Below are 27,731 nucleotides of genomic sequence, written 5' to 3' on the forward strand. Positions count from 1 at the left end.
TCTGGGTGGGAGTGCTGTCTAAACTAGAGAAAATGGTGGCATTGCACATTACAAAGCCCAGTGCTTCTCCTCCTCTCACTCTCCCCATTTCCTCAATTCTGGACACTACCAAATTATTACCCCAGAGCATTCCACCTTCTATCGTCCCCTAACAAAGTAAAAGCTAACTTGAGGCCCATCTAGATGTGCATCCCTCATGTGAGATGAAGGCAGAAGCAGAGTTGTCAGATTCCATCCGTGCTTTCTGTTCATTTAATAGCTCTGAAAAGATGGGAGAATCGGGCAAAAATAGATATACTGGTCAGAGATCCTTAGAGGATGGGGAGATTGCAGGGGGTATATAATGTTCTGTATCTAGCAGTTATGGGGCAGGGGACTGCATTTGCTCAGTGTTCCTCTTAGCTGCATCTTCTGAGTGGCATTTGCTGAACTTCTTGTTGCAGATGGAATACAGCTACTGTAGAAGTGGCCTTCTTCTGAAATACAGGGTCCAGTATAAGATTTGCCCTTACCCCAGGCCAAAACTAGGTTGCAAAACTAGGTTGCAAAACTAGGGCAAAGACACAGCTGAATGTACCAAGGACAGGCTGCAGATCTTACTTTTTCCCAAAGAACTCCTTCCACTCCATCTTAGTTGGCATGAAGCACTTAGAGTGCTAAATAGTGAGAAAGAGCAACTAAATGAGAATTAAGTAGACAAAGCCTCTTTATGTTTTGTTTTCTCCTTCTTCAAGTAAATGAGAAGGCCTCTTCTATGCTGTCCTTTTCCCTTTCATTAGAAGTGTTAGCATTCACATTGTTCTAACATTTTAGATATATCTACTCCAGGAAGATGAACTAATTCAAAAATAAATAAATATGGGAAGTATGTTATGTCTCCCTCTTGAGTTATGGGTTCTTTGAGTTCAGGAGCTGAACATGAAGCATGCAATGCACTGCTCAGCTACATTTTATAATGTAGCACTGACACTGAACATGTGTGTTTGCTACAAAAACCAAGGATAAATCTCTAGGGAGACCTACTCCTAACTTCAAACTCTTGAGTGAGGCGTCTCTGCTTGAATGGTCAAGTGGAAAACAATGGGCAAAAAGAAAGAAAAATGTAGAGAGGAAGCATGCATAGCTGAAATGTCACGCCAGACCTCTATCTCCTCTTTCACCTACTTTTGCGAATATCGTTCTTCCAAAGTAAACCTTTTGTTGTTGTTGCAAAGATACTCTCTATTTCAAATACACCAATGAGGTGATCAGGAGCTAATCAGCAGGGTGCAGTGCATTCAAATTACGTGGCTTCTGAATTCCTCCTCCTTGTTTGCACTGTCCTGATTGACGTGGCTCACAAAAGAGGAAAGCGTTTGCTTGCAAATGCTTTATTAGGTTTCCCTGTGAAGTTTAATTCTTTAAGTTTTGATCTGGTTAAGAATCCACAAACATCTGTGTAATCTGGATTTGCAATTGACAAGATGTCAGGACAAATCTGAAACAACTATTCATCAGAACACCAACTGCACTAGTGAATGCATCAGTCCAGTTCATAGCACTCAGCTGGATTTTGGGTTTAAGCCTACAACAAGCCTTTATTCTGGATAAGCAGCTTTCTATCTAAAGCTGCCATACGTGGAATACTAGCACTAGCCGCTGATTGACAGTAAGGGTGTATGGCGATCTCCCTTTCGTTCTAGGGCAGCCACCCAACAAACAAACAACCTATTCTATTTTAAGTCATATGATATACAGTACTGATCCTCCCCCCCCCCCCAAACACAAGCATACGTACATTTTTTGAATTATCTCACTACCCACTCTGATCTTTCAGGTCAAGGAGGAAAACACATTAGGCTGATACCAAGAACATGCTTGTGGTCCCTGTCCCATAATGCGAAATTAGGCATTTACTCTTGGTGTTGGGTGCTGCTCTTACTATAACGGACACTGAGCAGCTCCTGGCTGGGCACTCCACTGCTACCCAGATCTCTCCATGGCTACTTGATCTGGGTCAACTCACAGAACAGCAGCATAAGCAGGTATCTGCAGAGCTTGCATCTCCAAGTATTGCCTCTTAATGCTTTCTGCTCTGCGAGGAAAGGGAAAGCATGAAAGGGGCAGCGTGTCCTTGAACGCAGACCGCTGGCAGCAATGTAAGGGCACAGGTGGTCCATGCAGTAGCCCAAATCTCCCTTTGCAAATTGGGGCATTGGCACTGATTTCCTTTTCCTAGTTTCCAATGTACCTTTCAGTAGAGGCATGTGATTCCTCCCACCCCCTCAATATATCACAGCCAATACTGGGGGTGAGTGTGAGTATATAATTATAACTTGCAGGAGCTGATTTCACATTCTCTCTCTTACACAAACATATATATTGAGTTGCTCTAAGCACCTGTACTTCCAAATAAATTTTAATTTCACTTCTGTTTCCCAGCTAAACTGCACTTACAAACAGAGATATCACCATACTGGAGAATTGGTCTTATTCCCTGTTTTCTGAATCTGTACAAACTGAATTGGTAAAGTGGTTTGATTAACACAGCACCACCTTAGGCATGTTTACTCAGAAGTGCACCCCAATGCATTCAATGGGGGTTACTCCCAAGTAAATGTGCATAGGAATGTAGTATTGCTAGAGGATTAAATATTACAACAGAAATCCATTTTAACTGTAAATCCCGCTTATGCATTTTGTTATCTTTGTATCTTTCTTTCCATCTACCCCTCACAATGGCTTTATTTCACATGGAGAAACAGCTCTGGCATTCCTTTGAAAAGTTCTTTTAATTACCCCTGCCCACACTTATGTATCTTCGAAATCAAAGGCACATAAGTGCTTAACAATACTTAAGCGCCACTGATTGAAATGGGACTCGAGGATACCTACGTTCCTCTGGATTGCATCCATTGTGTTAATTGTAAACGATTCCATTGTAGGTCCATTATATCTGGCAGAGAGTTATACTCTGTGCTGTCTGTCTCAATGGATTGATCCATCCATCTAGGCATCCATCAATTTATCATGTTCCATTTTGATAGCTATCTACCCTTGCACTCATCATCTTTATGAGGTCTTCTGACATAAGACTTTCTTGATGCATTAGGAAATGAATGAGTGACTGGATGGGCAGGCAGGTGTAGATGAGTGAATAAATGATAGGCTGGTGAATGGGTGATCCCCCCCACCTGCTGTTTCTCATATATAGTGGCAACTGAAATATCAAAAAATACCTTGACATTATATATCCCGTTGCATGATACACTAAATATTACAAAATGCTTATGACAGATTGTTTTCTCCGCTGACAACATGTATCAATAACTGCCCAGCTCACCCCCACGCTTCCTAGAAATGTTAGAGATCTCAGGAGCTTCTGTTTTCTTTAGAACCCGCTGCTCTGATGTGATTTTTAAAACAAAACAAAATCCCCCAAAGCACTGTCATCTTCTTCATCTTCATCATCGTCATCCACACAAAAGCAAAAACATCAATTTCAGAATTCCAAGGTGGTAAACACATATAAAACACTTGGGCATGCTTATTTCAGGCTTGGGGAAGCAATGGGGGGAGAAAAGACTCAAATCAATGGTGAAAACTACAGAGAAGGGAAAAAAATGTTAAAAACAAGGATGGGTTTCTCAAGCACATGAGCTTCATCACAGCATCAGGCATGCACTAGTCTTAACAAAAGCAAGGCTGGCATTATCATTAGTGTTAAAGGGACTTTATTTGAGATTAGCAAAACAAAGTTAACCACTTTTTAGTCTGAAAAGGTTTTAACTTTTAAAAATCATTTCTCAAGAACTTGGGTCAGATCACCAAGACATTAATCATGTTTAGTGATAATAATTGGCATTTATGCAATGTTTTTTGGGGGGCACATCTGGCGATGCACCAAGCGAAAGGCATCTCACCAAGCATGCATGGTAGCCCAGTAACCAGGAGATTAATAAAGACACTGGCTTTGTTACCTACCTGGGACTAGAGCAAGGTTGGATAGAGGGAGGGATGCCAAGCACCTGGCTGGTGGGATGCACTGGGCTTAACATGGGATACATTGTATGGGCCTGTTTTAGGGTGTTTAGAGCACTTCATGTTGTTATATCACTATAGAGATCAGTATTATTATTCCAGCAGCAATACCTGGCATTCTAGGGGCGTTGGCAGAGCCTAAGTGCCCTGGCCAGGCTTGCCAATGTTGCTTTCGTCTTTCTGTCCACCTATGACCCTGGCTGTAGGTTATCTGACAGCAGAGGCTGGGTCTGGTAAGCCACCTGGCAAATTTTCAGAGTGCCTTGGAGAGCCCAATGTAGCATGGCTCTCAGACATCATGGGAAATTTGGATGGCGGGCATCTTCCCAGAGTCAGCCTCTGCTGCCTTGTAAGCCCATGCTTGGGGGAGCAACAGTTAGGGGCCCCATCAAGACTGGCACTAGCCTTAATTATGCCCATATTACACAAGAGAGGTGATAGGGGCTTGCTAAGGATCACCTGCTAGGTTCATGACAGAAGTAAGATTTGAGCACTGACCGGAGCACATCATCAACACAACACTAAATTTCAGTCTCCTCCAATCAAATTTCCTCTTGCTTTGCTCAAGTGAGGCTGAGGCCTCCTTCTTTATCCCTATGTCTTACTTGATAAGCTGTTTAATGGGCAATCTCTCCTCTAAAATCCTTACTAAAATCAGTTAAAGTTAAAAACTTAAAGCAAACGTGTCTTGCTGCAATTACACAAGTCCTCCTAGGACCTCACAGTTTTTAGGCTAGCTACAACTATTAATAGGTTCAGCTCAGCAACAGAAAAGTAAACAAGATGTTTACTCAGTACTTGGGGAGAATTTGTGAATATTTTTTCTCTTCTTTTTTAAAATACTCTGATACAAATAGATCTGAAGACAGCAGTTACCCCCACATACTTTTTCTTTTTTAAAAAAAAAAAACAAAACAGAAATTAAAGTCTGGTTCAGATTTCCATGAACTTCATAATTTTGGAATCATTTAAGCTCTGAAAAGGAAATCAGGTTGGGTGCAGGGTTCAGTCTCCAACACAGTATGTGCAGTGCTTGATACACAGTACTGGGCTTGGAATGAACTAGTTCAGTTTAATCAAGTTCAATGAATTAGTTCAGAAATTTCTGAACTGCTCCTGAAAGGAATTCCCCTAAATGCCAGGTGAACTGAATGTGAAATGAAGTTCATTTTGGCAAAGATGATTTAAGTTCATTTTTTTTTTACTCTTTTAGACTCTTAAAGCTTAAAAAGCATAAAATTATTGGGGAAAATAAATGAAACCATTTACATTCTGCTGTATTTTATGTTTCAGTACAGCAGCTTGTAACATTCTGTATGCTGAAGAAAAAATTGATGGAGATAATTTGGATGAACTTGAACTAAAAATGAACCAAACTAGTTCGTTTTGTAAGGAACTAACTTGAACTGGACATGTTGAACCAGAACTAGCTCCTTTTAAAAGTGAACTTTCCATGCTTTGGCACTGCATCACTATTCTTCTCATTTATGTACACACAACTTCTGCTGCAGGAATACTATCTGCAAGTCCATTCTGGAATTCTGCATGGAATTTGCTCATTATCCACGTGCAGCAGAATTCCAGAAGGTGTTCTGCATAGGGAACAACTTTCCTTGGGGACACTTTCCATAGAGCACATGGAAAAGGATAATTGGAACAGCGTGAATGAATAATCTGAAAACCAGGGATTTGGGACTAGATGACCCTTGGGGCCCCTTCCAACTCTACAATTCTATGTTTCTAAGATATGATTCATTCATATTTAACATAACACCCACCTCATTCACTCTCTTCCTTTATTGTAGTTTATATATAAATATTCAGAATTGCTGTTTTAGGGGATTACTAGTGGGGGGTGAGCACCCAAAACAGATTAACTATGTTATAATGATTAGGGCAGTCACACACCTGAAATATTTTTAAAAGATTTTTAAAATCTTGAATGAAGTGATTTCCAAACAACCTCTAAGGCAACTTTGATGCTAAATATATAGGTGTAGCTTAAATATATATGTTTTTAAGGAGAAAAAAACAAAGTTCATGCAGTGGTTAAATTGCCATAATACATATTGTTGCTTTGGTTGTTTCTATTTATGTTTAAAGTGGTGTTTTAATTTCTGCTTCTTTCTTCATTGCTTTTGGATTGCAAGCTTAGAATTTCGTCCCTTTAACTTCATTTTTAGTAGCAATGTATTATAGCATGATTTATCAACATATGGCAGGTGGAAGTTGACACAAATTATAATGAAAATTAAAAGAGTCATTTATGCAGCAGGCGATTCTAATTTAAGAAACATTTATTTGCAGGCTTTAAAAATGAGGGTTTAGAATCAAATGGATTTAAAATGAAAGTTTTAACAACTGTTACCTTTTTCCTGCAGCCACTCCTCTACGGGCCGGTTATATTTGAAGGGGATTTTCTGTTTTACCAATTGGAACGCAGTATCAGTGTTGCCTTTAAAGTTTAAAAAACAGCTTAAAAACAATCTGAAAAGTCAATGAAATAGTTAAAAAAACATCCTAGGCTTGCTTCTTTGCTTTTATTTATGAAGGTATTTAAATATACAGAACATGAAGAAGTAAATTAAGGCTGTAATTAAGGCTGTAATCCTATACACCTACACCTGGGAGTAAGTCCCACTGGGCCCAGTGGTGCTTACTTTTGCGTAGACATGCATAGAATTACACTGTTATTCTTTTAGTGTGGTACAGAATAGTTAACCTTTCATTTCCTGGAGTTCTAGAAGATCAGGTGATTAAAACACTGAGACAAAGATCGTGCCTTTTCTATTCCTTGCATGATTACCACTGATAGAGGAATAATTGGTTACATTTGCCTGTCTCTCCCCATTTAGCCAATTCCCAATATTTTATTATTTTTTTACTGTTTCCTGATGTGCTGACCCTTTGCTGAGAATTCCAATAAATCTGCCAAACCACTTCAGAAGGCAAGCGGGGGATTTTGTCCTACAAGTAAAACCCCAAAACTTAGAACCTGAAGGAGAAAAGGTTCTGTTGGCCTCCATTGAAGCCTCTCAATGTTCTCCTGATGCTGGTAAATAGAGCAAACAAGACTGTTGTAGCCTGGGTCTTTAGAGTGGAAAGCACTTCAGGAGGTACAAAAGAAAGAAAGTTGAACTACAGTTCAGAACCACACCGGGAGTACTGTGTCCAATTCTGGGCACCACAATTTAAGAAGGATATTGACAAGCTGGAATGTGTGCAGAAGAGGGCAACCAAGATAATCAAGAGTCTGGAAACCAAGCCTTATGAGAAACAGTTGAGGGAGCTGGGTAGGTTTAGCTGCAATAAGAGTAGACTGAGAGATGTGGTAGCCATCTTCAACTATCTTAAGGGCTGTTACATGGAAGAGGAAGTATGCTTGTTTTCTCTTGCTCTTGAGGGTAGAAATCGAGGAGAGAAGAAGAGAAGAGTTTGGATTTGATATCCCGCTTTATCGCTACCCTAAGGAGTCTCAAAGCGGCTAACAATCTCCTTTCCCTTCCTCCCCCACAACAAACACTCTGTGAGGTGAGTGGGGCTGAGAGACTTCAAAGAAGTGTGACTAGCCCAAGGTCACCCAGCAGCTGCATGTGGAGGAGTGGAGATGCGAACCCGGTTCACCAGATTACGAGACTACCGCTCTTAACCACTACACCACACTGGCAACGGCTTCAAGTTACAAGAAAGGAGATTCCGACTAAACATTTGGAAAAACGTTCTGACACTAAAAGCTGTTTGGCAGTGGAACAGATTCCCACGAGAGATGGTGGACTCTCCTTCCTTGGAGGTTTTAAAGCAGAGGTTGGATGGCCACCTGTCATGGATGCCTTAGCTGAGATTCCTGCATTGCAGAAGGCTGGACTAGGTGACCCTTGGGTTCTTCTCAGCTCTAAGGTTCTATGTTTCTATGATACCTATTTTCAAATATCTGAGGGCCGTTACATAGAAGATGGAGCAAGCTTGTTTTCTTCTGCTTTGAAGGGTAGACTCTGAACCAAGGCCTTCAAGTTTCAAGAATTGAGATTCCGACTAAACACCAGGAAGAACTTTCTGATGGCAAGAGCAGTTTGTCAGTGGAACAGACTTCCTTGGAAGGTGGTGCTCTCCCTCAGTTGAGGTTTTTAAGCACCTGTGAGGAATGCTTTAGTTTAGATCCTGGCATTGCAGGAAGTTGGAATAGATGATCCTCAGCGACCCTTCCCACTCTACAGTTCTGTGATTTTATTATTCTCCAAATACATGCAAGTGGAACTGAAAGCACTTCAGCTGAAGAGATGCTGAATCATTTCCCTTCCTCTTTGAAAATAGTACAGTCCCCCCCCCCCACATACTTATCCTCACAGTGAAGGAAAACCTTCTGCATCACCTATATGAAGGCTCAAGGGGACTCACCATCTAGGGATGTAAAGAGTTGTGTTTGCAGCCTGGTCCCTCAGGTTCAACAGAGGCCTTGAGCTTGGCTTTTGTGCTCACTGAATGTCTCCATACAGAATGGCACTGCAGTTCCGATCAGCTGACTGGCATTTGTGTGGCAGTGATTCAGATCTGATTTTGAGCCTTCAGCTGTGTTAGCAGTCAGTTTACATTTGGACGTCAGATCTGTTTCTTTCAATTTAGACATGGAGCAGGACTACAGCATGGAAGATTCAGGTTAAATCCTCCTGCCGGGACATTTAAGAAGTGAAAGCTCTGCAGTGGGGTTGGAGCAAAGGGCAGGGATCACAGTTAGCTGTGAAAAGACCTGCTGGCTGCAGGGAGACAACTTAGCACGTTCATTCCAAGTTTGCCCTGATCAGGGTCTCTCGCTGTAATCTGAGGGAATGAAAGACTTTCGCAGGTGTGTGCCATTAAATGCAGGACTGACTGCTACCCATAGCAGGTCCCTTTGAGGTAATAGTTAATTAAGCACTGCAGACACATCTCTGAACTTCCTACTATTCATGTGCCTCAGGCCCAGTGTCAACGTGGCGCTGCCCTATAGCTTCTGCTATTAAGACTTAAAAGGCAATGTAAAATCGTGGCAGTATGTTCTGTCAATCATGTTTCTAATCGCATTAGTCATGTAGGAGGTTGCCTCAGGCATACGGATACACCTGAAAGGATGTAGCCAGCAATCCAGAATAATTTGAATTCTAATAAAAAAAGAGATCAAGAATGCAATTACTTTGGAATCACCTCACTGACCATTCAGCAGGACCAGCCCTTATAAGTGGTCAGAAGATGGGAGACCCAAAACTACACTCTATTATTTCTTTGTATATGTATAATAACTGGCAACAAGGCCTGTGCAGCAGAGGGACTGAAAAAGAACATGATGACGAAGAACAAATTGCCGAGTCTGAACCTATATAAAGCAGCTTAGATAGGCAGAAATATATAGCATACAAACAAAAAAAATGTGCATGCATTAGGGAATGTAGACGTCTATATAGAAATTGTGGAAATTAGGGTGCCAAAGAGAATCAATTGTTCGTGAGATTAGGTCTTTGGCAGTATTTATGACTTGAACAGATAGAAAATAGTGAATAAGGTCTTAAAGGAAAAAGTGGGCGGTGAACCCCCCCCTGGACCAAATAAATCATTGTGAATTCTCATCTTGGGTAAATCTCTCACTGGTCTTCGTGGGTGGAGACATTCTCATTTTATCCTCTGGCATCTCCAGCGAAAGATGTCAAGCAGCTGGCTGAGGACCAGTGGCTGAGACCTTGGAATGGTACTGCTGGTATAACCAGACTTAACTGGGCTAGAAGGACCAGCAGTCCGAATCTGTTATACAAGGCAGTTTTTCATGTATGAGCTTTCCCCAACATTTAAAAAAAAACACACCCAAGAAGAAAAACGTGAAAAGGGCTATAGTTACTTGTTTGTGTCCAACGCTAGTCCTACTCAGAGCAGACTCATTGAAATAAATTGTCATGACTAACTTAGGTCTATTAATTTCAATGGATCTACTCTGAGTAAAACTTTGTTGGAGACAATCTCAAATGGTGGGAATATTACCGTCGCATTCTGGGAATTCCCTTCCAGGAAGGAGGTGAGCTAAGCTGAAGCAATGGCTTCAAGGGCTGCATTCGAGTTCAGTTCCCACAAGGTCTGGGATTGAAGCCTAACTGCTGCCACCAGCCCTGCCACCTATTTCAGTTGCATGATTGGACATGTACACTACTCAAAATGAAAGCGGAACACTTCATTTCCCATTGTTCATTCCCAACTTCTTGCAGTAAGTCCAGTCAATAAGGATTATCACCATCTGGGATTGTAGCCAGTGATTTTGAAAATGCATTCACAAGGTAAGGAACAAGGGGTCTGGTGGAGTGCTACTAAAAGATTTTGCTTAAATTCCATGAATTTAAATTCAATATACTTTACATTGAAAAATGTATAGCATACATGCATAAGGTATCAAACCCTACAAGAAAACTCAAAATGCCTGCTTCAGTCAAAACCTAGACCTTCTTCAAAACCAGGAAATGCACAACTAGTCTCTACCACATCTTTAAAGATTTTGATTTTAAATTTATGTTTAAGTTTATGATTTTTTATTGTTATTTGCTTTTTTGCAGAAAGCAACTTTCAGTAATCCCATACCTGGAAAAATGCTAGGAAAAATCAAATGACACCTGAAAATTCAAGTAAGTTTATACTGCAGCATTAGCATCTTTTCATGTTCCTTTTTAACTTTATTTTTCCCCATTTATCTGAACCATTATTCAGAAAGCTTTAAGAACATGTGCATGAGAATGTGCTCGTCTCCGTACTTCATGGATAAGACTGAGTTAAAGGACAAGTTTCTCATTATCACTGTACACATAAAATATTCAGTAGAGAAGGAAACTGTGCCAGTTGCAAAAATCTCATTCATTAAAATATTCTTTGCATTTCAAATTATTATTTTCCATGCAGCATCTTTAATGAAAACAACACAGACTTTATCAGGAAACAAAAATACTTTTACAGGAAAAATTACATTCAACCATAGTTCATAAAATGATTGGATAGTTTGGTTGGTCATCTTAGAGAACAAACGTCATAGCAGTAGTACTTTAGGTGACCTTGGGCTATTGTCCCCTGAAGCACAGCTCTATGAAATAACCACCTCTTTAATAAGCATTTGATTGTTTGTATATCAAGTATGTGTGAATTACAGTCCCCATCAGCTCCAGCAGGCATGGCCATTGGCTAGGGAGAAAGGGATGCAATATCTTGAGAACCAAAGATTCCCCACACCTCATTTATATCTGATTCTTGACAGAGAGAAGAGACATTAATGGAAAGTGTCTATACAATAAAGTACCAATGGAATCTTCTCATGTAAGTGGAAAGACTGCAGAGACCAGACTCATCATTCATAAAACATTAATAATAATCTACTGATTTATTTTTGCTACTTGTGGCCAAAGTGATTTTAAAACCCTTTCCCCTTTGTACATACTTCCTTGCCTCTTATAATCAACCCCCAGTAATCTATTCATCATTTGTATCTCAATGCAAAACACATTATGGAGGAATAATAACCGTTGAAAACATCCTACCATCTTTTGCCTGATCTATATTTGGAAGAAAGAAGTAATCAATCTAGGAATGTTGCTATCACCACCAAACTGAATTCACAGGCTTTCCTGCAAGTATTAATCTCGTCTTACATTGGATAAGTATAATTCAGTAAGTTTAAACTACATATGGTGAAGGGCTGGAGAGAGGCTTCCACAGATTATAACATTATCACGGAGAAAGGATTCACTAGTTATGATAATAATAATAATAGTTATGAGGAACGGATACACAAGTGATTCACATACCCCTGCTTGTTATGCTTCTGGTGTGACAACTGAAGGAGGAAGTTGTGTGTCTGTCCTATGTATGGTCATAAAATGTTTGTATACCCCATGAATATCAACAGAAGAGTGACAAACAAATTTCTTCTCCCGATGTCACATTGGAAGCACAAAATGCAGACATCCAATGCTCTCACACCCCAAGATCTAGTGCTTTTTTCAGGGGGAACTCACAGAAACTCAGTTCCAGCACCTCTCAGGTGGGCATCATTGCCGTTCTAAGAGAACAAGGGTGGCTGGTGTTCATAGTGAGTTCCGGCAACTATTTTTCTAGAAAAATAGAACTGCATATCCCAAGCCATCTGAATGAAGAGTATATCATTACGTACACGTATAATTAGCATGACTCTGAACAGATACATATGGTGTCTTTCCTATTCAATGTTAAGTATATAACTGCTACGAAGAGTCTACTTACAAGAGGAGTAATGTCAAAGAAAGTAAACTTTGAGACGATAGTCCCTCTTCTGAAATTAATTAATTTGGTGATGTATATTCCACTGGGTCTGACAGCAGAATAGCAATCATCTTTCCTGTGTGCAGGAGGAGTCATGAGCTCACAGGAATCATCCCTTCTAATACTGCACTGATTGCCCATGCAATTATATGTGCATATTGGCCAGGAAAGTGTGTGAACTAGTTCATCCATGATGCTTCTGACACTAAACGTTAAAGGATGAAGATCTTTTGTTTGAGTCACAAAGCAAATATATTTTCTAAAATTCCAGCAAGAAGCTAAATAGAAGATAGACCCAGCAAAGGTATGCACATCCCCTTTGCTAAGATGGATAAAAGCAGTGTGAGAATGCAAGAGGACAAAGAAAGGCCTATTCATTTCACCTGTGAAATCTATGCTGGCCAGACCACTGGCAGAGGAAGAGGAGTGCAGGGGGAGCGCACCGCCTCCAGTGGTGCAATCCCGGTGGGGTGCCATCACAGCTGCCCCCTCCCACACTAGACACCATGCCCCTGCAGGCAGCATGCACCGCCCCCAGGATGCACGCCCCCAGGATGCACGCCACACCCAGGATGCACGCGTGGGTGCTGCACCACGCCCCCCGGACATGCACCACACTCCTACAGGTGGTGCGCCACACCCCGGGACAGGTGCCAGCCCTGTCCCAGCCTGCTCTCCACCCCCTGGTGCTGGAGCATGAAACCATCCATACCATAGGTTTAAAGCAATTGTACCCTATGTTAACAGTCATGGGTTCCCTCAAATAATCCTGGAAACTGAAGTCTGTTAAGGGTGCTGGAAATTGTCCCTGTGGGGGGGGGGGTCTCCTAACAACTTTCAGCACCCAGGTTTCTTTGGTATGAGCATCAAAGACAGAACTGCTCTCTGCTGATGGAGGGATGCTCTGCCCCATACTAACCCACTTCAGCTGGTCTCACTCTGTTAGCATTTTCCAACTCTTACCACTCGTATTATTTTTTTCTCATTCAGCATTTCACAAAGATTCTTCTCCTGCACAGCTAAACGGCGTGTTTTCTTTCTTCCCTCCCTGCCCCTTTAAACAAAAACTCAGACGATCTCAATCCAGACTTTAGTCCATGCAGCCAGTTTCTAAGCCAAAATGGGTTCTCAGACCGCAGAAATAAAAGAACAATTCAGACAATGACAGACGTTGCATTTTGGTCCGAACACTTTTACCGCTGTTAAAAGTGGAGCAGAACGGCTCAAAAGTTCCAGTAAATTGCACTGGGCATTTGCTTCCAGGTGGGAATATGAATACAATCTGATGTGTTCTCTTCTTCTTGAAAATGCTAATAAGAATGCTGCACAAAACACACACACACATCTGTTCTAAATTATCAAGGCAGGCAGTGCAATTTGGCATCCAAGAAAACAAAAGTAATGCTTCACAGTGACGTAAAAGACATGTTTTTAAAGGAGAAATTGTGACTAATATTTATTTCTAAAAGATACTCTTAAGTATTTTTAATACCACCCTTCAATCATATTCCCTGAAGTGGCTTAGAAAAAACCCCAATACATTAAAATGTAAATACAAAAAATAAATAAATGCTAAAAGATTATAAAAGCAACATAAAACAGTCAGAAAGATTAAAACGACATCGAAAAAGCTGAGGAAAAATGAGAAGAAAATAGGTGCCAAGAGAAGCTATCTACTGTAGGGGTCGTATTCTACAACTGGGGCGCTATCAGTTTTGTGTAAGTTGAGACAGGGGATTTGTTTGGCCTGACAGGCCAGATGCTAATCTTCAGCCACCTCCACAGGCCAACTCTGACAGGTGGGCAGGACAACCCACCTATCAATCATCTGATGTCATAATGATGTTCCTTGCAGAACCAGCTTGTTGCTAGGCTCTTTGGACAACAGATTTGCAAGCCCTGTGCCAGCTGGTGGCCATCTGCCTTTTAAAAGGTGATTTGACCATGGATCAATCAATGCCTAAAAGCCTTGATAGCTGAATAATGATCTCCCCCTCTCCCTGCCGTGCACCTCAGGATATCCACATCAACATAGAAACTTGGGAAGATGCCCTACTACTAACCTACTACCATTCCCCCATATTGTGGCTGGCTAGTGCACAAGTGGGCATAATGAGGCAGTTAGGAACAGCATAGTGCTGAACCAATATTTTTGGCCATCCCCTCACCCCACCCCAGCCATTGGGTGGGGGGAGGGGTGAAAGCAGAAAGCCTCCAAAGACAAGAGTCAGTCAAAATTTATTGAAGTTTCCAGTAACTTCTCAGAATATCAGAAGCAGGAAATGTGGCCTAAATTTCCTTATTTACTTATTTTATTGCATTTATATCCCATCTTTTCCTTCATGGAGTTCAAGGTGGTGTACATGGTTCTGTGAGGTAGGTTAGGCTGAGAGTAAGTGACTGGCCCAAGGTCACGCAGTGAGCTTCATGACCATGGAGATTCGAACCCTGGTCTCCCAGGTCCTGGTCTGACCACTCTAACCATTACACCATACTGGACTTCATGAAAGTCACATGAATGTGCCTCCCCAAAAGGAGGGGCAGGTAATCCCCTGAAAAAGAAGGCGCTCGGTTCACTGTCAGGAAATTACAAATGAGAGAGATGAAGGGGCTGTGTAAGAGCAGACCATAAAAACTGCTGTCTTGCCCAGCCAAGCCAAACTCCTATGGCTTCAGCACTTATCCCAGGCTAGTCAAATCTTGAACACTATTACTGCAAAACTTTAAGGGATGGTGATAATGTAAGTCCACTGTGAGCATACATCTGAAGATGGGTGCTGCTGCTTCCACTCTTCAGTGGTTCACTAGTAGAAGCATGGATGTCGTAATATGTAGAAATGAAAAATCACGGGAGACGAGAGAGGCAGGTGTAACATGAGGCGTCTGTCAGGGCGGACCCTGAGAGCCTATTTTATTGAATATTGCAAGCATTGCCACAGGTGGGCCTGTGGCTGATTGGCTGATACATACACACAGAAACTTGTAATTGGTTAACATAAGTACTAAGGCCGGAATTACATGTGAAAGGTGGGGATTACATGTGATCATTTATCATTGATGGAGAGAAGGCTGAGAATCGGAGCTGGAACTAGACAGGCATGAAGCCTCCTAATTGAATTGTAACTAGGGATTAATTGGCACAAACAATATAACAATCGGGTTTTATAGTTATGGTCAGCTAGGCATGGAGAGCAAGTACAGTTTGTTTTCCATGAGCTTAGGATGTCTGTTACTAATGATTGATTATATCATGTAACAATGTAATCAGGTTCTGTAGTTGTGATCAGCTAGGCATGAAGAGCAGGTTCGTACAGTGTGTGCAAAAGCAGGGAAAAGCCTACAAGCAGAACTTCTCAGAAAGCATGAGAAAAGAGGAGCAAGGCTTCCCCAAAATGGAGCAGTTTTGTGCAGAAAGAGACTTAACAGTTATGTGCAGAAAGAAGACTTCCCTTTATCTCCCCCTTTCTTTTCTTGTTTGCGAGGCATTCTGGGTAGATAAGGCAAAAATATTTCAGGATTAGTGGTGTGCCAACAAATGCCCAAAATAAGTTCGCCAGGGTCGATGGGACAAAAATATTTCGGGATACGTGGTTTGCCAACGCATGCCCAAAATAAATCCGTCCAGGATCGATGGGACAAGAATACTTCGGGATACGTAATTATATACTAACTAGCCTGAGCTTACGATCTGAATCAAATATGTCAGATTTCTTTGAATAAAGTGTGGTATATAAATTGAAATCATCAGGGACTTCCGGGTTGGTGCCATCGCCGAATGGCGGACTCCCTCCGAGCTCCGGAGGGAGTCTGCTCGGCAGGGGCTGGGTCCTACCGCGCCGGCGACGCGGGGACCCTTAAAAACCACGGGCACGGAGCCCGTGGACATGGGTGACTCGGCTGGCACCATTAGCGCCCTCCCGACCCGTGAAGGAGCCTTTTTAAAGGCTTCGGATCGGGTGCCGGGGAGCGGCGTGGTGCTTTGAGTCCTCTGCTTTCCCTGCCGAGCGCAGCCGCATGCCATTCGACGGAGAGCGCTGACTTCTTCCATTGTCGGACTATTAACAACAACCCGTGAGTAATTGGGAAACCGGGTTCAAAAGGAGAAAAAAAAGGAATTTTTTTCGGATTTGGCACGAGCGTGGGTGATCTAAAAAGGAAGTCAATCCCCCCCCTATTGTAATCATTCTAAAACTGGGTAACCAAGGTCGAAAGAGAAGTATACTCTTGATAAAAATCATTAATTCCACGATGGGAAATTATAAGAACTGTGCTGGAGGAGAAGAGTGGAGGGTGAGAAGGAAAATGCAACCCCCCCTGGGAACCGGGGCGATTTGCAGAGCCTGGTGAAGAGAGACGGAGACTTTGACAGCTGTCAAAGTAGCTGTCAAAGCTGGAGAATATAAAGAGGACTTTGTTATGAGGACTTTGCTGGCTAATTTTGTTACAATTTGCTACAATATGGATATAAACTGTCGGAAAATAAGGAACAACAATTTGACTTTTGGATTAGAGGATACAAAGTTATTACAATCCCCCTAGAGGGGTTTCGGGACATTACAAGAACGGTCGTAAGTGGAAAAATACTCCTGGATTCGCGTTATCTTCTGGGAAAGCTGCAAAACTGAAATAGTATTTTGTCTACAGAGGTGTTTACATTAAAGGAGACAATAGAATTCTCTATTGAAGAAAGGAAGGGACTGGACGTAAGTTTTTGTTCCTGAACAACAAACCTCTGTAGAGATATCAGATTTCTGAATTAGAACGTTTTAGCAGCTGAACAGGACAAGAAACCTGAGAAAGTGAGGAATAAGAAGAACAAAGGACTGACTACGACACGGAAAGAACAATGGGAGGAGTGGTAAAGATCAAGGAAATTAAAGGCCTCTGTTAGATTGGACGTTTGAAGTTAAATATTATTAAAATTAATAAATTAGAAGAAAACCGGCAAGATGGAATTGGGGAGAAACTTGGCCATGACTTGAGACCTCCAGGCTGATAACATATAGATTGATGGACATGGGGAATTCAAACCGGGGAAGGGGGGGGAGATTTGGAATCCAAAGGCTGTGTAACCATTTTTGAATCTTTTTATATCTTTTATTTTCTACTTCTTTATATAACTTACGTATGTCATTTTATTTTGATTGGACGTGTTTAAAAAAAAGGGAATTCGTGGAAGGAACTGGGGTGGATCTTGGGGAAAATCTTTTTTCTTTTTGTTAATGATGTGGGATGGTGGTAAGATTTGTACAATTCAATTTGGATAGTGGGTTAAACAAACTAAGTTTCAAACTGGGAGTGAGAGCTTGTAGAACCAAATTAATGAAAGGGGAATACAGTTGGGAGGGGGAGGGGGGAGTCCCAGAAAGTAGGCAATGAAAGTAAGGTTCTAAGTATCTTTTTTTTCTTTTTCTTTTTTCTTTGTATTTCTATATTTCTGGAAACTTTAATAAATATGATTTATAAAAAAAAAAAATGAAATCATCATAATCATCAGTGCATCCTGGAACACTGTACTATGTTTTCAGGTTTTCCTTGATAATGTTGTTAGGTTTGTTATTCCCTGCAAAGAATAATTTATGTTAAAGCTGTTTTCAGTCTGTCCACAGAGTAGCCCATTTGAAAATTAAAGGCAAAGTACAGCTAGCCTTGCAAGAAACTGCCTGGCCATCTCATTTCTTTCCCAACTTTTGCACAGACCTATCAATGTAACCTACTTGTGCTTCAGTTTCCCCACTGAAAAAGCATCATTAAGGGACTTGAACAGAAGAGAAAACTATTTTCATTATTCAAGTTTGCTTCAGTTCCCAAGTATTTGTCCTTTTTCTCACTGCATTCCTTGTTTGAAAAAGTTAGAGAACTTGCTATTCTGGTTCAGCTTTTCTTTTCTGTCCTCTCATTTCCTCTAGTCCACGATGACCTTGACCTCCTCTTTCCTTCTGATCCTGCCATTTCCTTTAAGCCTCGCCTTCGTCTTTCATTCCTCTCATTGTGATGCTTTTATTGTCAAGAGCTGAACTTCACACCGAGGCTACCTCAACCCACAGGCTTTGGAACAAAAGATAACATGGGCACTAAAAAGCACCAGGAACAAGAGACAGAATTAGCAGGCAAGACTGCAGTGGAGTGAGAAAAGAAAGTCAACTAAAGTTAGTCCTGTGATCACCCAGGTGAACTTGTCCCTAAGTTTCTCCTGGCCTCAAGAAACCTTTATGATTACAAAAACCATCCTACTTCTTAACTTCTACTTTTCTGCTGAATCTTTCCTTTAAGTTCCCTGGCACAAAATGTACAACATTCCAGATTCTGTAGTGTAAAACATCTATACTGGTAACTTTAGAAGGATGCTTAAGAAATTTTGCTGGCTGTGAACCACAAGTTAGGGACCAGACTAAAGCCAACAGTAGGCTTCATGGCTGAGTAACTACTTGAATCCGAGTCTCCCTGTTCTGTGTCCAAAAACACTACCCACTACCTAATCCTCACATTCTACACTCCAGAATATTTGAGTGCCCTGAGCTTGAGTGGCAGCTCACAGGTGAAAAGGGTGTTCCTGCAGCTTAAACCCAGGTGTCAAAAAGGATGGCAGCCATAATCAGGCCATCAACAAGGTAAGTAGGCAATGTGCTAATTCTGGTACAGCAAGACCTTGGACAGCTCTAAGCTGACAACTTCTTCCAAGAAGAAGAAGTTGCCCTGTCTACCTCTCAATGGTTCCTTCTCCTTTCTGGGAAGTAAGTCAGAAAAATTCATCTGGCCTGTAGCCAGATGCATTGTGGGTGCATTGTGTGTGTTCATGAACGGGCACTGGGAGACATAGGGCCTTCATGGTGAATGTGACAGTTCCTCAGGGGAACCCAGATCAGGAGTCTCTGGCTTAGTGGCAAGGCCCTTGTCTAGTGGGTCTTCTGCTTGTTCCGCTGGCCCTCCTCCTGATCTAGTCTGAACAAGCCAGGTACCAACATCAACCAAAGTTTCATAGTGCCTATGAAGCAGGAAAGGGATTAATTGAAAGAGTATTTGTATAAGAGCCAGTGTGGTGTAGTGGTTAAAGAGCAGTAGTCTTGCAATCTGGGGAACCGGGTTTGCGTCTCCGCTCCTCCACATGCAACTGCTGGGTGACCTTGGGCCAGTCACACTTCTCTGAAGTCTCTCAGCCCCACTCACCTCACAGAGTGTTTGTTGTGGGGGAGGAAGGGAAAGGACAATGTTAGCTGCTTTGAGACTCCTTAGGGTAGTGATAAAGCGGGCTATCAAATCCAAACTCTTCTTCCAAACTCTTCTAATATACCTGTTTTCTTTTGGACAACTCAAATCCAACTAAACCATTAAAACTTAAACCAACAACCTGGAATTGACATAGAGGGAAAGCAGCCAATCAGATCAGGAACTGTAAAAGAAGTGCTGTTTAATTACAATTTAATCAAAGGTGTTTTGTTGCTTATTAAAATTAAGCCAGTTTATTGCCAGGGACAGGTGGAGAAGAAGTTAAAACAACCCATCTGCCTTTGTAAATGAATATATTTCTTTTTTTAAAAAAACATGGATACATAATCATTGCTTTAAAAAACAAGATAGGTAAATCAGATCCTCATTTGTTAGTGTCCACTATGGGCTGGTGTCTCTGACTGGCACCATAGCTATGAAATGGGATATGTACAGAGTAGAGCAGGGTGGTATTTTTATTGTTAGAATTATAATTCCATTTTGGCTACAATGGAGTAATCAGGGGCTGTCTGCAACAAATGGTGTTGTTCATTGGAAGGTGTCAAGAGTTGCATAAAACATATGGGAGATAACAGCTCTCTTTAGGCATGACAAAACTCATAGCATGTAGGATTCCTGATTTTGGAGGAGCTTGTAAGGGCTGCCTCTCTCCTTATGAACTGACCCGGAGCCTGCGATCGTGGAGGCCCTTTTTCATGTGCCACTGCCACAAGAGCCTTGGAAAACAGCAAGACGAGAATGGGCCTTTTCTGAGGTGGCTCCCCATTTGTGGAATGCTCTCCCCAGGGATGTTCACTTACTACCCTCATTACATATCTTTAGGCACCAGGCAAAAATGTTTCTCTATAACCAGGTCTTTGGCTGATTTAACCTTCAATGGCCTTTTAAATGTGTTTGTAGGAGGGGGTGTTATAGGTTTTACTGTGTATTTTGTGTTCTCGTTTTTTATTTTTATGATGTGAACCACTTTCTGACCTTCGGATGAAGGGTACTATACAAATTTAATAAATAATAATAAATAAGAGTTTGGATTTGATATCCCGCTTTATCACTACCCTAAGGAGTTTCAATCTCCTTTCCCTTCCTCCCCCACAACAAACACTCTGTGAGGTGAGTGAGGCTGAGAGACTTCAGAGAAGTGTGACTGGCCCAAGGTCACCCAGCAGCTGCATGTGGAAGAGCGGGGAAGTGAACCCAGTTCACCAGATTACGAGTCCACTGCTCTTAACCACTACACCACACTGGCTCTCCCAGTGTAGTACATACAGGAAAATCTACCGTATTTTTCGCCCCATAAGACGCACCGGCCCATAAGACGCACCTAGATTTTAGGGGGGGAAATAAAGGGGAAAAAATTTATTTCCCCCCCAGGTGCGCTGCGCTAATCCAGAAGCTTGGGGCAAGCTGAGGTCAGCGCGCCCCAAGCTTCTGCGTGCCGGCAAGCAGTCCGCTGCCGCCCCAAGCCTCCCGCACCCGGCAGGAGGTCCCGCTGGGTGCGCAAGGCTTGGGGCGGCAGCGGACTGCTTGCGCGCACCTAGAAGCTTGGGGCGTGCTGAGCTCAGCACGCCCCAAGCTTCTGCATGCCGGCAAGCAGTCCGCTGCTGCCCCAAGCCTCCCGCACCCGGCAGGAGGTCCCGCCGGGTGCGCAAGGCTTGGGGCGGCAGCGGACTGCTTGCGCGCACCTAGAAGCTTGGGGCGTGCTGAGCTCAGCACGCCCCAAGCTTCTGCATGCCGGCAAGCAGTCCGCTGCCGCCCCAAGCCTCCCGCACCCGGCAGGAGGTCCCGCCGGGTGCGCGAGGCTTGGGGCGGCAGCGGACTGCTTGCGCGCACCTAGAAGCTTGGGGCCAGCTGAGCTCAGCCCGCCCCAAGCTTCTAGGTGCGCGCAAGCAGTCCGCTGCCGCCCCAAGCCTCGCGCACCCAGCGGGACCTCCTGCCGGGTGCGGGAGGCTTGGGGCGGCAGCGGACTGCTTGCGCGCACCGAGAAGCTTGGGGCCAGCTGAGCTCAGCCCGCCCCAAGCTTCTAGGTGCGCGCAAGCAGTCCGCTGCCGCCCCAAGCCTCGCGCACCCGGCAGGAGGTCCCACCGGGTGCGCGAGGCTTGGGACGGCAGCGGACTGCTTGCGCGCACCGAGAAGCTTGGGGCGGGCTGAGCTCAGCTGGCCCCAAGCTTCTCGGTGCACGCAAGCAGTCCGCTGCCGCCCCAAGCCTCGCGCACCCGGTGGGACCTCCTGCCGGGTGCGCGAGGCTTGCAGACACTCGCCCGAAGCAGGGGGAGCCCTCCAGAGGGCTCCCCGTGCTTCGGGCGACAGGCTGCCGCCCCAAGCCTCGCGCACCCGGTCGGACCTCCTGCCGGGCGCGCGAGGCTTGCAGGCATTCGCCCCATAAGATGCACCCCGATTTCCCCTTCATTTTTGGAGGGGAAAAAGTGCGTCTTATGGGGCGAAAAATACGGTACTTACAAACCCCTTTCAGATCTTACTGGTCAACATAGCAAGGTCAGTGTGAGGCTTGGGCCAGCACACACAGCCCTGCCAGCTCAGCCATTAGGCAAGGTGAAGCAGCCAACCTGGGTGGTGAAAGCCAAAGATCTGACACCCCATGGGCGCTCTGCCATCACGGGAGAAACGGTGCCAGTTTTCATCAAGATCTCACCTGAAACCTCCATGGTCATCGCCACAGGTAAGGGAGGCTTTGGTGTTGTGGCGTGCCACATTCTTGTTCCGTGTTGGGCGGAGAAACAGGATGTGCTGCCCCTTTGCCTCCTACATGCTTAGATTATTGTGGGCAAAGTATGCACTCTCAAGAAGACTTATCCCATAATTTTGAACAGTTGGCCCCCTACCCTCAGTTCTTGACTACTGAATTCAGAGCTCAGTTGTTTCCCAAATCCTACAGCGAGATCATTAACCTAGGACAGAGCGCTCTCCAACAACTGACCCTCTTCCTTTTAAACAAAAGCATATTGTTCCATCCGAATGACTTTGTGTTTTCTGAAGCCTTTCTTTGAGCAAAGGAAATGCTGACATGTGTGTCTAAGCTCCTTCTGTCACCACTGCACGTCATCTGGGCTGGGCTGGGATTGCAGCTGGCACTGTTCTTTCTGCAGGCAGTGGGTCTGGAAAGCACAAAGTTATTGCTCAAGCTGCCAAGCCCTCTGGCCAGCTGTTTATTGTTTGTGTGTGTGTGCGCGCACACACACGCACATCTGTGGAGGGGTGTGTTTGTGTCTTCAGAATATTTGTTATTATTCCATTTGACCAGAAAACTGAAACAGAAGTAACCTGACAGAAAAATGTAGCAATATTAGTACCCGGAGGTTCTCTGAGCTGAACTGTCATGCACAATTTTCCCACTGCGCAATGATCCACATAGGCTGCTTCTCCATCTCTGCCATAACACCCCCCATCATCACATAAGGTTTGCAGTCAACAGCATGAAAACGTCATAAGATGATCTGCAGGTGAACCGGTAATAATTAATCTCACATTGCTAAAGTAGGAAGAAATGTATCTGTGGAAACAGGATGAATGACATCACCGGTTCCCACAATGCTTATAATGTAATGTTACATGGCCATGTGCATCGACAATTCATGTCATCCTTTCCCCTTAAAAGAAGTGGGGGTGGTGCGATAGTTCACATTGACAATGCACAGAACTGCATCACATGCTATGTGGTCAGTGTATCAGTCATGTTTCCCCACCACATGAACAGATTTTCCCCTTCCTTCTTCATTCTCTCTCTCTCCCCCACCCCAACTCTCTTTTCCTCAACTGTGGCAACCTACACAAACGCGATTGTTGAACTCCTGATGGCAAGGAGCAAAAGAGAGGGGGAAAAGAATTATTTATTCAAATTATGCCTGGAAAACCAAAGATTCAAGAACACATAAAATGGGACTTATTTTTAGAATGAGATAGAATTATTGACATATGCCATATAAGTGGATTGGGGGATGGTTCCAAAATTCTCTTCATCCAAGTATCTCCCTGGGTTTTTTGTTTGTTTGTTTGTTTGTTCTGGATGAGCTGCTCTTGTTTTTGAAGTGAAACCAAAGCATCAGAAATACTCTTATTGTTCTGCTTCTTTCTGTTTCCAGATTTTGCACAGTACACTTTTTGCAGTTGCTGTAGCTAATTTTAGAGCCCATGTGCTGGAGTAGTGATGAGTACTGTATTTTTTTTAAAAATTCTGGTTTTAATTAGATTAGGTTGAATCCAACAAAGTCATTGCATGAATGGAAGATGCACCAGTGGGTTGGGGGGAAACCCAGACCAGATTCTGGTTTGGGGGCATGGGGTAAGGAAGGCCTGCTGTGTGAGCAGAAGGTGTTCTCTGGTTGTAGCAAGCTGTACCTGCTCCTATACCTGCTCCCTGATCCTGTTTTCTTGAGTGGAGATGACAGTGCCCTTTGCATGCACAGCACACGTTTTGCCAATGAGCTACAGTCCCTGGCTTTGGCGTTGTTGTTTCTATATTTATATTTCTTACATCACAGGTCCCAAGGTGCCACAGATGTGGTTCTCAGGCAGCGTGATCCATTCAGGCACTGCCAAGACCCAAACCTACTAAGATTTGCAAAGGTGGTGTTCTCATGCACATATGCCCTGTTTACGTGCATACAAACTACATTTGCAGACGTTTCTCAGTGCATCTGGGAAGAAGTGACTGTATGTACATGTGCTACCCAATCATGTTTGTGCTTCGATTTAGCTTTCATAAATTTGATGCGCACATTCTAACCCCGGAGTGACAAGCTACAATCAGCTCTTGATTTCATCAACTTGTCATGCTTTAATCATTCCTCTTGGCAGATCTTTCAACATATGCTACAGCACCATCTTCTAAAACAGGCGTTTCCCCCAATGCTGTTTTATTAACTCCGTCTTTTAATTTATTTTGAGCTTCTTATAAGATGCAGTCAATGTGTCTGAAGAGAGGCTGTCAGTCTCCGATCCACATGGCTGGGAAGCATTTGAGGGCTCATTTAAGTCCCACAAAATGAGTAAAGGATGAAAAATTAATCAGTGAAAACACCAGCTATGAAAAAGCACCATTAGGGATCTTCTCATACTGCCCACAACACTGACGGAAATTCAAAGTTAAGGTCACTTCATAGACTCTAATACAGATGCCATAAAGAGCAGCAGGAGTTTAAAGAGACTAGAATCCAGCCAATTCCCTGAAAACGACGCTTGGAATAGACTAAAATGTTATCAGTTCTTAACAGATGCCATTAGTCAAGACTAGACTGGTTTGCCCATTTTCCTTTCATCAATACTGTACTGAGGGTAGGGCTGAAAGTCTATGCACCCAACTGGACCATGTAATTCATGATATGGGACTTGTAAACCATTTGTATGATGGCAACCCAGTTTTTCCCTTCCAAGATTAAAGTAACACAGAAATCTAGCCTGATGATACGTGCCTCATTATCTTGTATACATCGTGGTAGAAGGAGATGGTACAAGTAAAGCCAACTGGTTCACTGTGCCAGAAGGGATATTTATAGTACAAATGTCCTGCTGAACTCATTGTATCCCTAGGTAAGTGCATATAAAGTTGTATGCATACATGTTACATTCTGTTTCTTGAATTTCCCCAAAACCTTCCTTAAAATGGGGAAACCCTCATACAACCCTAGTGATGGATTGAAAGGTAACAGAAGCATCTGTGGCATGCCATGCTCAAAATCAAGCAATTTTGCATTTCATATTCCTTAATAAATACCATTCTATCATGCCACCCATGACAAATGCCGATCAGAATCCCCATGGATTAAACACACACACACAAGCGAAAATAGCCATCCTTTCCTTGTTTCTTATGATTATGATTATTCACATCACCCTTTTCAGATTGAAGGATGACTCATATTTATTTTAAAATGTAGCAAACAAAAGTAATAAGATTTTCAAAGTGGCAAACAAGCTTTATACTAAAGCAACTGTAAAAACACAAAGCCAATTGAAATAAACAACCAAGCCACTAATAAAAGCAAAGGTACACGCATTAGCACCAGAACCCTAAAATCATGCTCAAAAGCCGAGGGGGTGTATATGTTTGTGATATTGCACCAGAAACTGGTCTTTGATAATAGATGCAGGGTGGACTTAAATCCTTTATTCTTGACAACTGACACTTCTTCAGTTTTCACAAACCTCGTCACTGTCACATCTGAAGCAATAACATGAATGGCGAAGTCCATGGATCAGTCTACATTCTGCCAGCAACTCCACTGTGATCTGTTTGGTGGAATCAGTTCCCCCAATGACTAGTCACAATTCTATACATACACATCTCTCTTCCCCAGCTCTCTTATTTGGTCTCAAAGGTCTCTCTGCTAAATCTCATCTTTAGGATCTACAACAGCCTAGGCATTATCAGATGAAATAGCCCCATCATAATCTCATGCTCTTCTGAGTTTTGGCTAATTCCTTTTCAAATAACCTTGAGTTGTCTGTATGTCCTCTCCTCATATCTTAGGAGAGAATCTCACTTTCCCCTTCAACCCCTCCCCCACAAATATTATCTTTTGCTGTCTTCTGGGTGGTTATGTTTAATCTCAGGATTAAGCAGAAGCCCGTAGTTTGCCTTGAACAGCTTATCAGCTTCCAAGAGACATTTACAAGGAGAGAAAGGCTCTGGTTTTGATAGCAGTAATTGTATTTAGCTTGTAAGATACAAGGCTATTTATCTCATGTCTGGGAAATCACAGAGGAGGGAAGAATAGAGAATGCTGGCTGATAAAAAAAACTAAATAGAATTAAAAAAATAAAAAGGAAGTCAAGAAGAAAAGAAACAACTTCCCCATGGCACCCCCAAGTGGGAAGATGCTCTAAGAAATAGACTAACCATTGTATAAAATACAACTCTTTTGGAAAAAGAGATAAAAGAGGAAGGCGTGAGGTGAACAAGAGCTGGATGAAAAAGGAGACATCTTCAAGGAAATTAGAATTCAATGCAGTTCAAACTCCATGAATCTTTGCTGCCTGGTTTGTAGCAGCATTTGACCCTAGTTTTTGAGCTGCAAAGAACAGACACTTCCTTCACAATGCTGAGGCTTGCTCCCACTTGCTCCTGGGCACCTGATCTACAATTGCTAGCTGGAGAGGGGAATGTTTATGTTATTTACTTTTGCATTTATATCCCACCTGTCTTTCATAAAATTCCACAAATGGGGCAGTGTTCCATCTAGGAATCAACCATACCTATGTCTGGTCAGTGCCTGGATGGGAGATTGTCTCGGAACTTCAACCTCATTGTTGCATCACTTGGGAAGACAGGCGAACTAATGGCAGTGTACTGGAAGAAGCAAAATGAAAAAATTCCTTCCAGTAGCACCTTAGAGACCAACTAAGTTTGTTGTTGGTATGAGCACACTTCTTCAGATACACTGGAACAGAAGCCACAAGACCTTTATATATAGTGAGAGGGTGGGGAGGGGCATTACTCAGAAGGGTGGTGGGAATGGGTGATTGGCTGATAGGTGTGGCAAACCTGTTGATGACTGTTAACGACTGCAATTGGTCTTACAGGAAAAAGCAAGGGGTGAGATGGCTAAAAATAGCTTTATCATGTATAATGAGATAAGAATCCAATGGTCTTGGTCTCTAAGGGGCTACTGGAAGGATTTTTTTTGTTTTGTTTTGACTACAGCAGACCAACACGGCTACCTACCTGTAACTGGAAGAAGCAAAGATCACTAGTGTCGAAGCAATGATTCTTCAACATAAATTTCATTGGACTGGACATGTTGTGCGGATGCCTGATTATCATCTTCCAAAGCAACTACAGTGGTGCCTCCGGTTGCGGACAGGATCTGTTCTGGAGCTCCGGTTGGATCCTGATGTGTTCGCAACCAGAGGGACCGCTTCTGTGCATGCACACACGGCGAAACACTTCCAAGTTTGCCGCTTTTGCAACCCAAAGTTTACGTTACCCGTGGGTAACATAAGCCAAGGTGCTACTGTACTCTATTTTGAACTTAAAAATGGAAAGTGTAATGCTGGTGGTCAATAAGAGGTTTAAAGACTCTCTAAAGGCAAATCTAAAAAAAAAAAATTAGTATAAACACCAGCAACTGGGAAACACTGGCCTGTGAGTACTCCAAAGGTGTCATGGACTTTGAAGATTTTTGAACTCAGGACGAGAGGGAGAAACATACTAAGAGGAAGGCACGCTTGGCAAA

At 42.9% G+C, this 27,731-nt stretch overlaps 1 protein-coding gene and 1 long non-coding RNA gene across 32 annotated transcripts in view; one reads left to right on the top strand and one right to left on the bottom strand.

Moving 5' to 3' along the window:
- The window catches only part of NRXN3 (neurexin 3), a 1,270,857-nt gene that overhangs the window by 137,261 nt on the left and 1,105,865 nt on the right, over positions 1-27,731 (bottom strand). For 24 of the 31 annotated variants that reach the window (XM_081172127.1, XM_081172102.1, XM_081172129.1 and 21 more), the window contains one exon: positions 6,389-6,475. The exons of the other annotated variants lie outside the window; for them this stretch is intronic. In XM_081172127.1, coding sequence (XP_081028253.1) covers positions 6,389-6,475 — 87 coding nt within the window. The remainder of the gene's footprint in view (positions 1-6,388; positions 6,476-27,731) is intronic. 31 annotated transcript variants of the gene reach the window in all.
- On the top strand, positions 14,173-18,556 carry LOC308575898. The gene is made up of 2 exons (XR_014002965.1): positions 14,173-14,248; positions 18,225-18,556. It is a non-coding gene; the product is annotated as an uncharacterized lncRNA (long non-coding RNA).

The sequence above is a fragment of the Podarcis bocagei genome (genome assembly GCF_964188305.1).
Source record: "Podarcis bocagei genome assembly, chromosome: 1".
NCBI classification, from domain to species: Eukaryota; Metazoa; Chordata; class Lepidosauria; order Squamata; family Lacertidae; genus Podarcis; species Podarcis bocagei.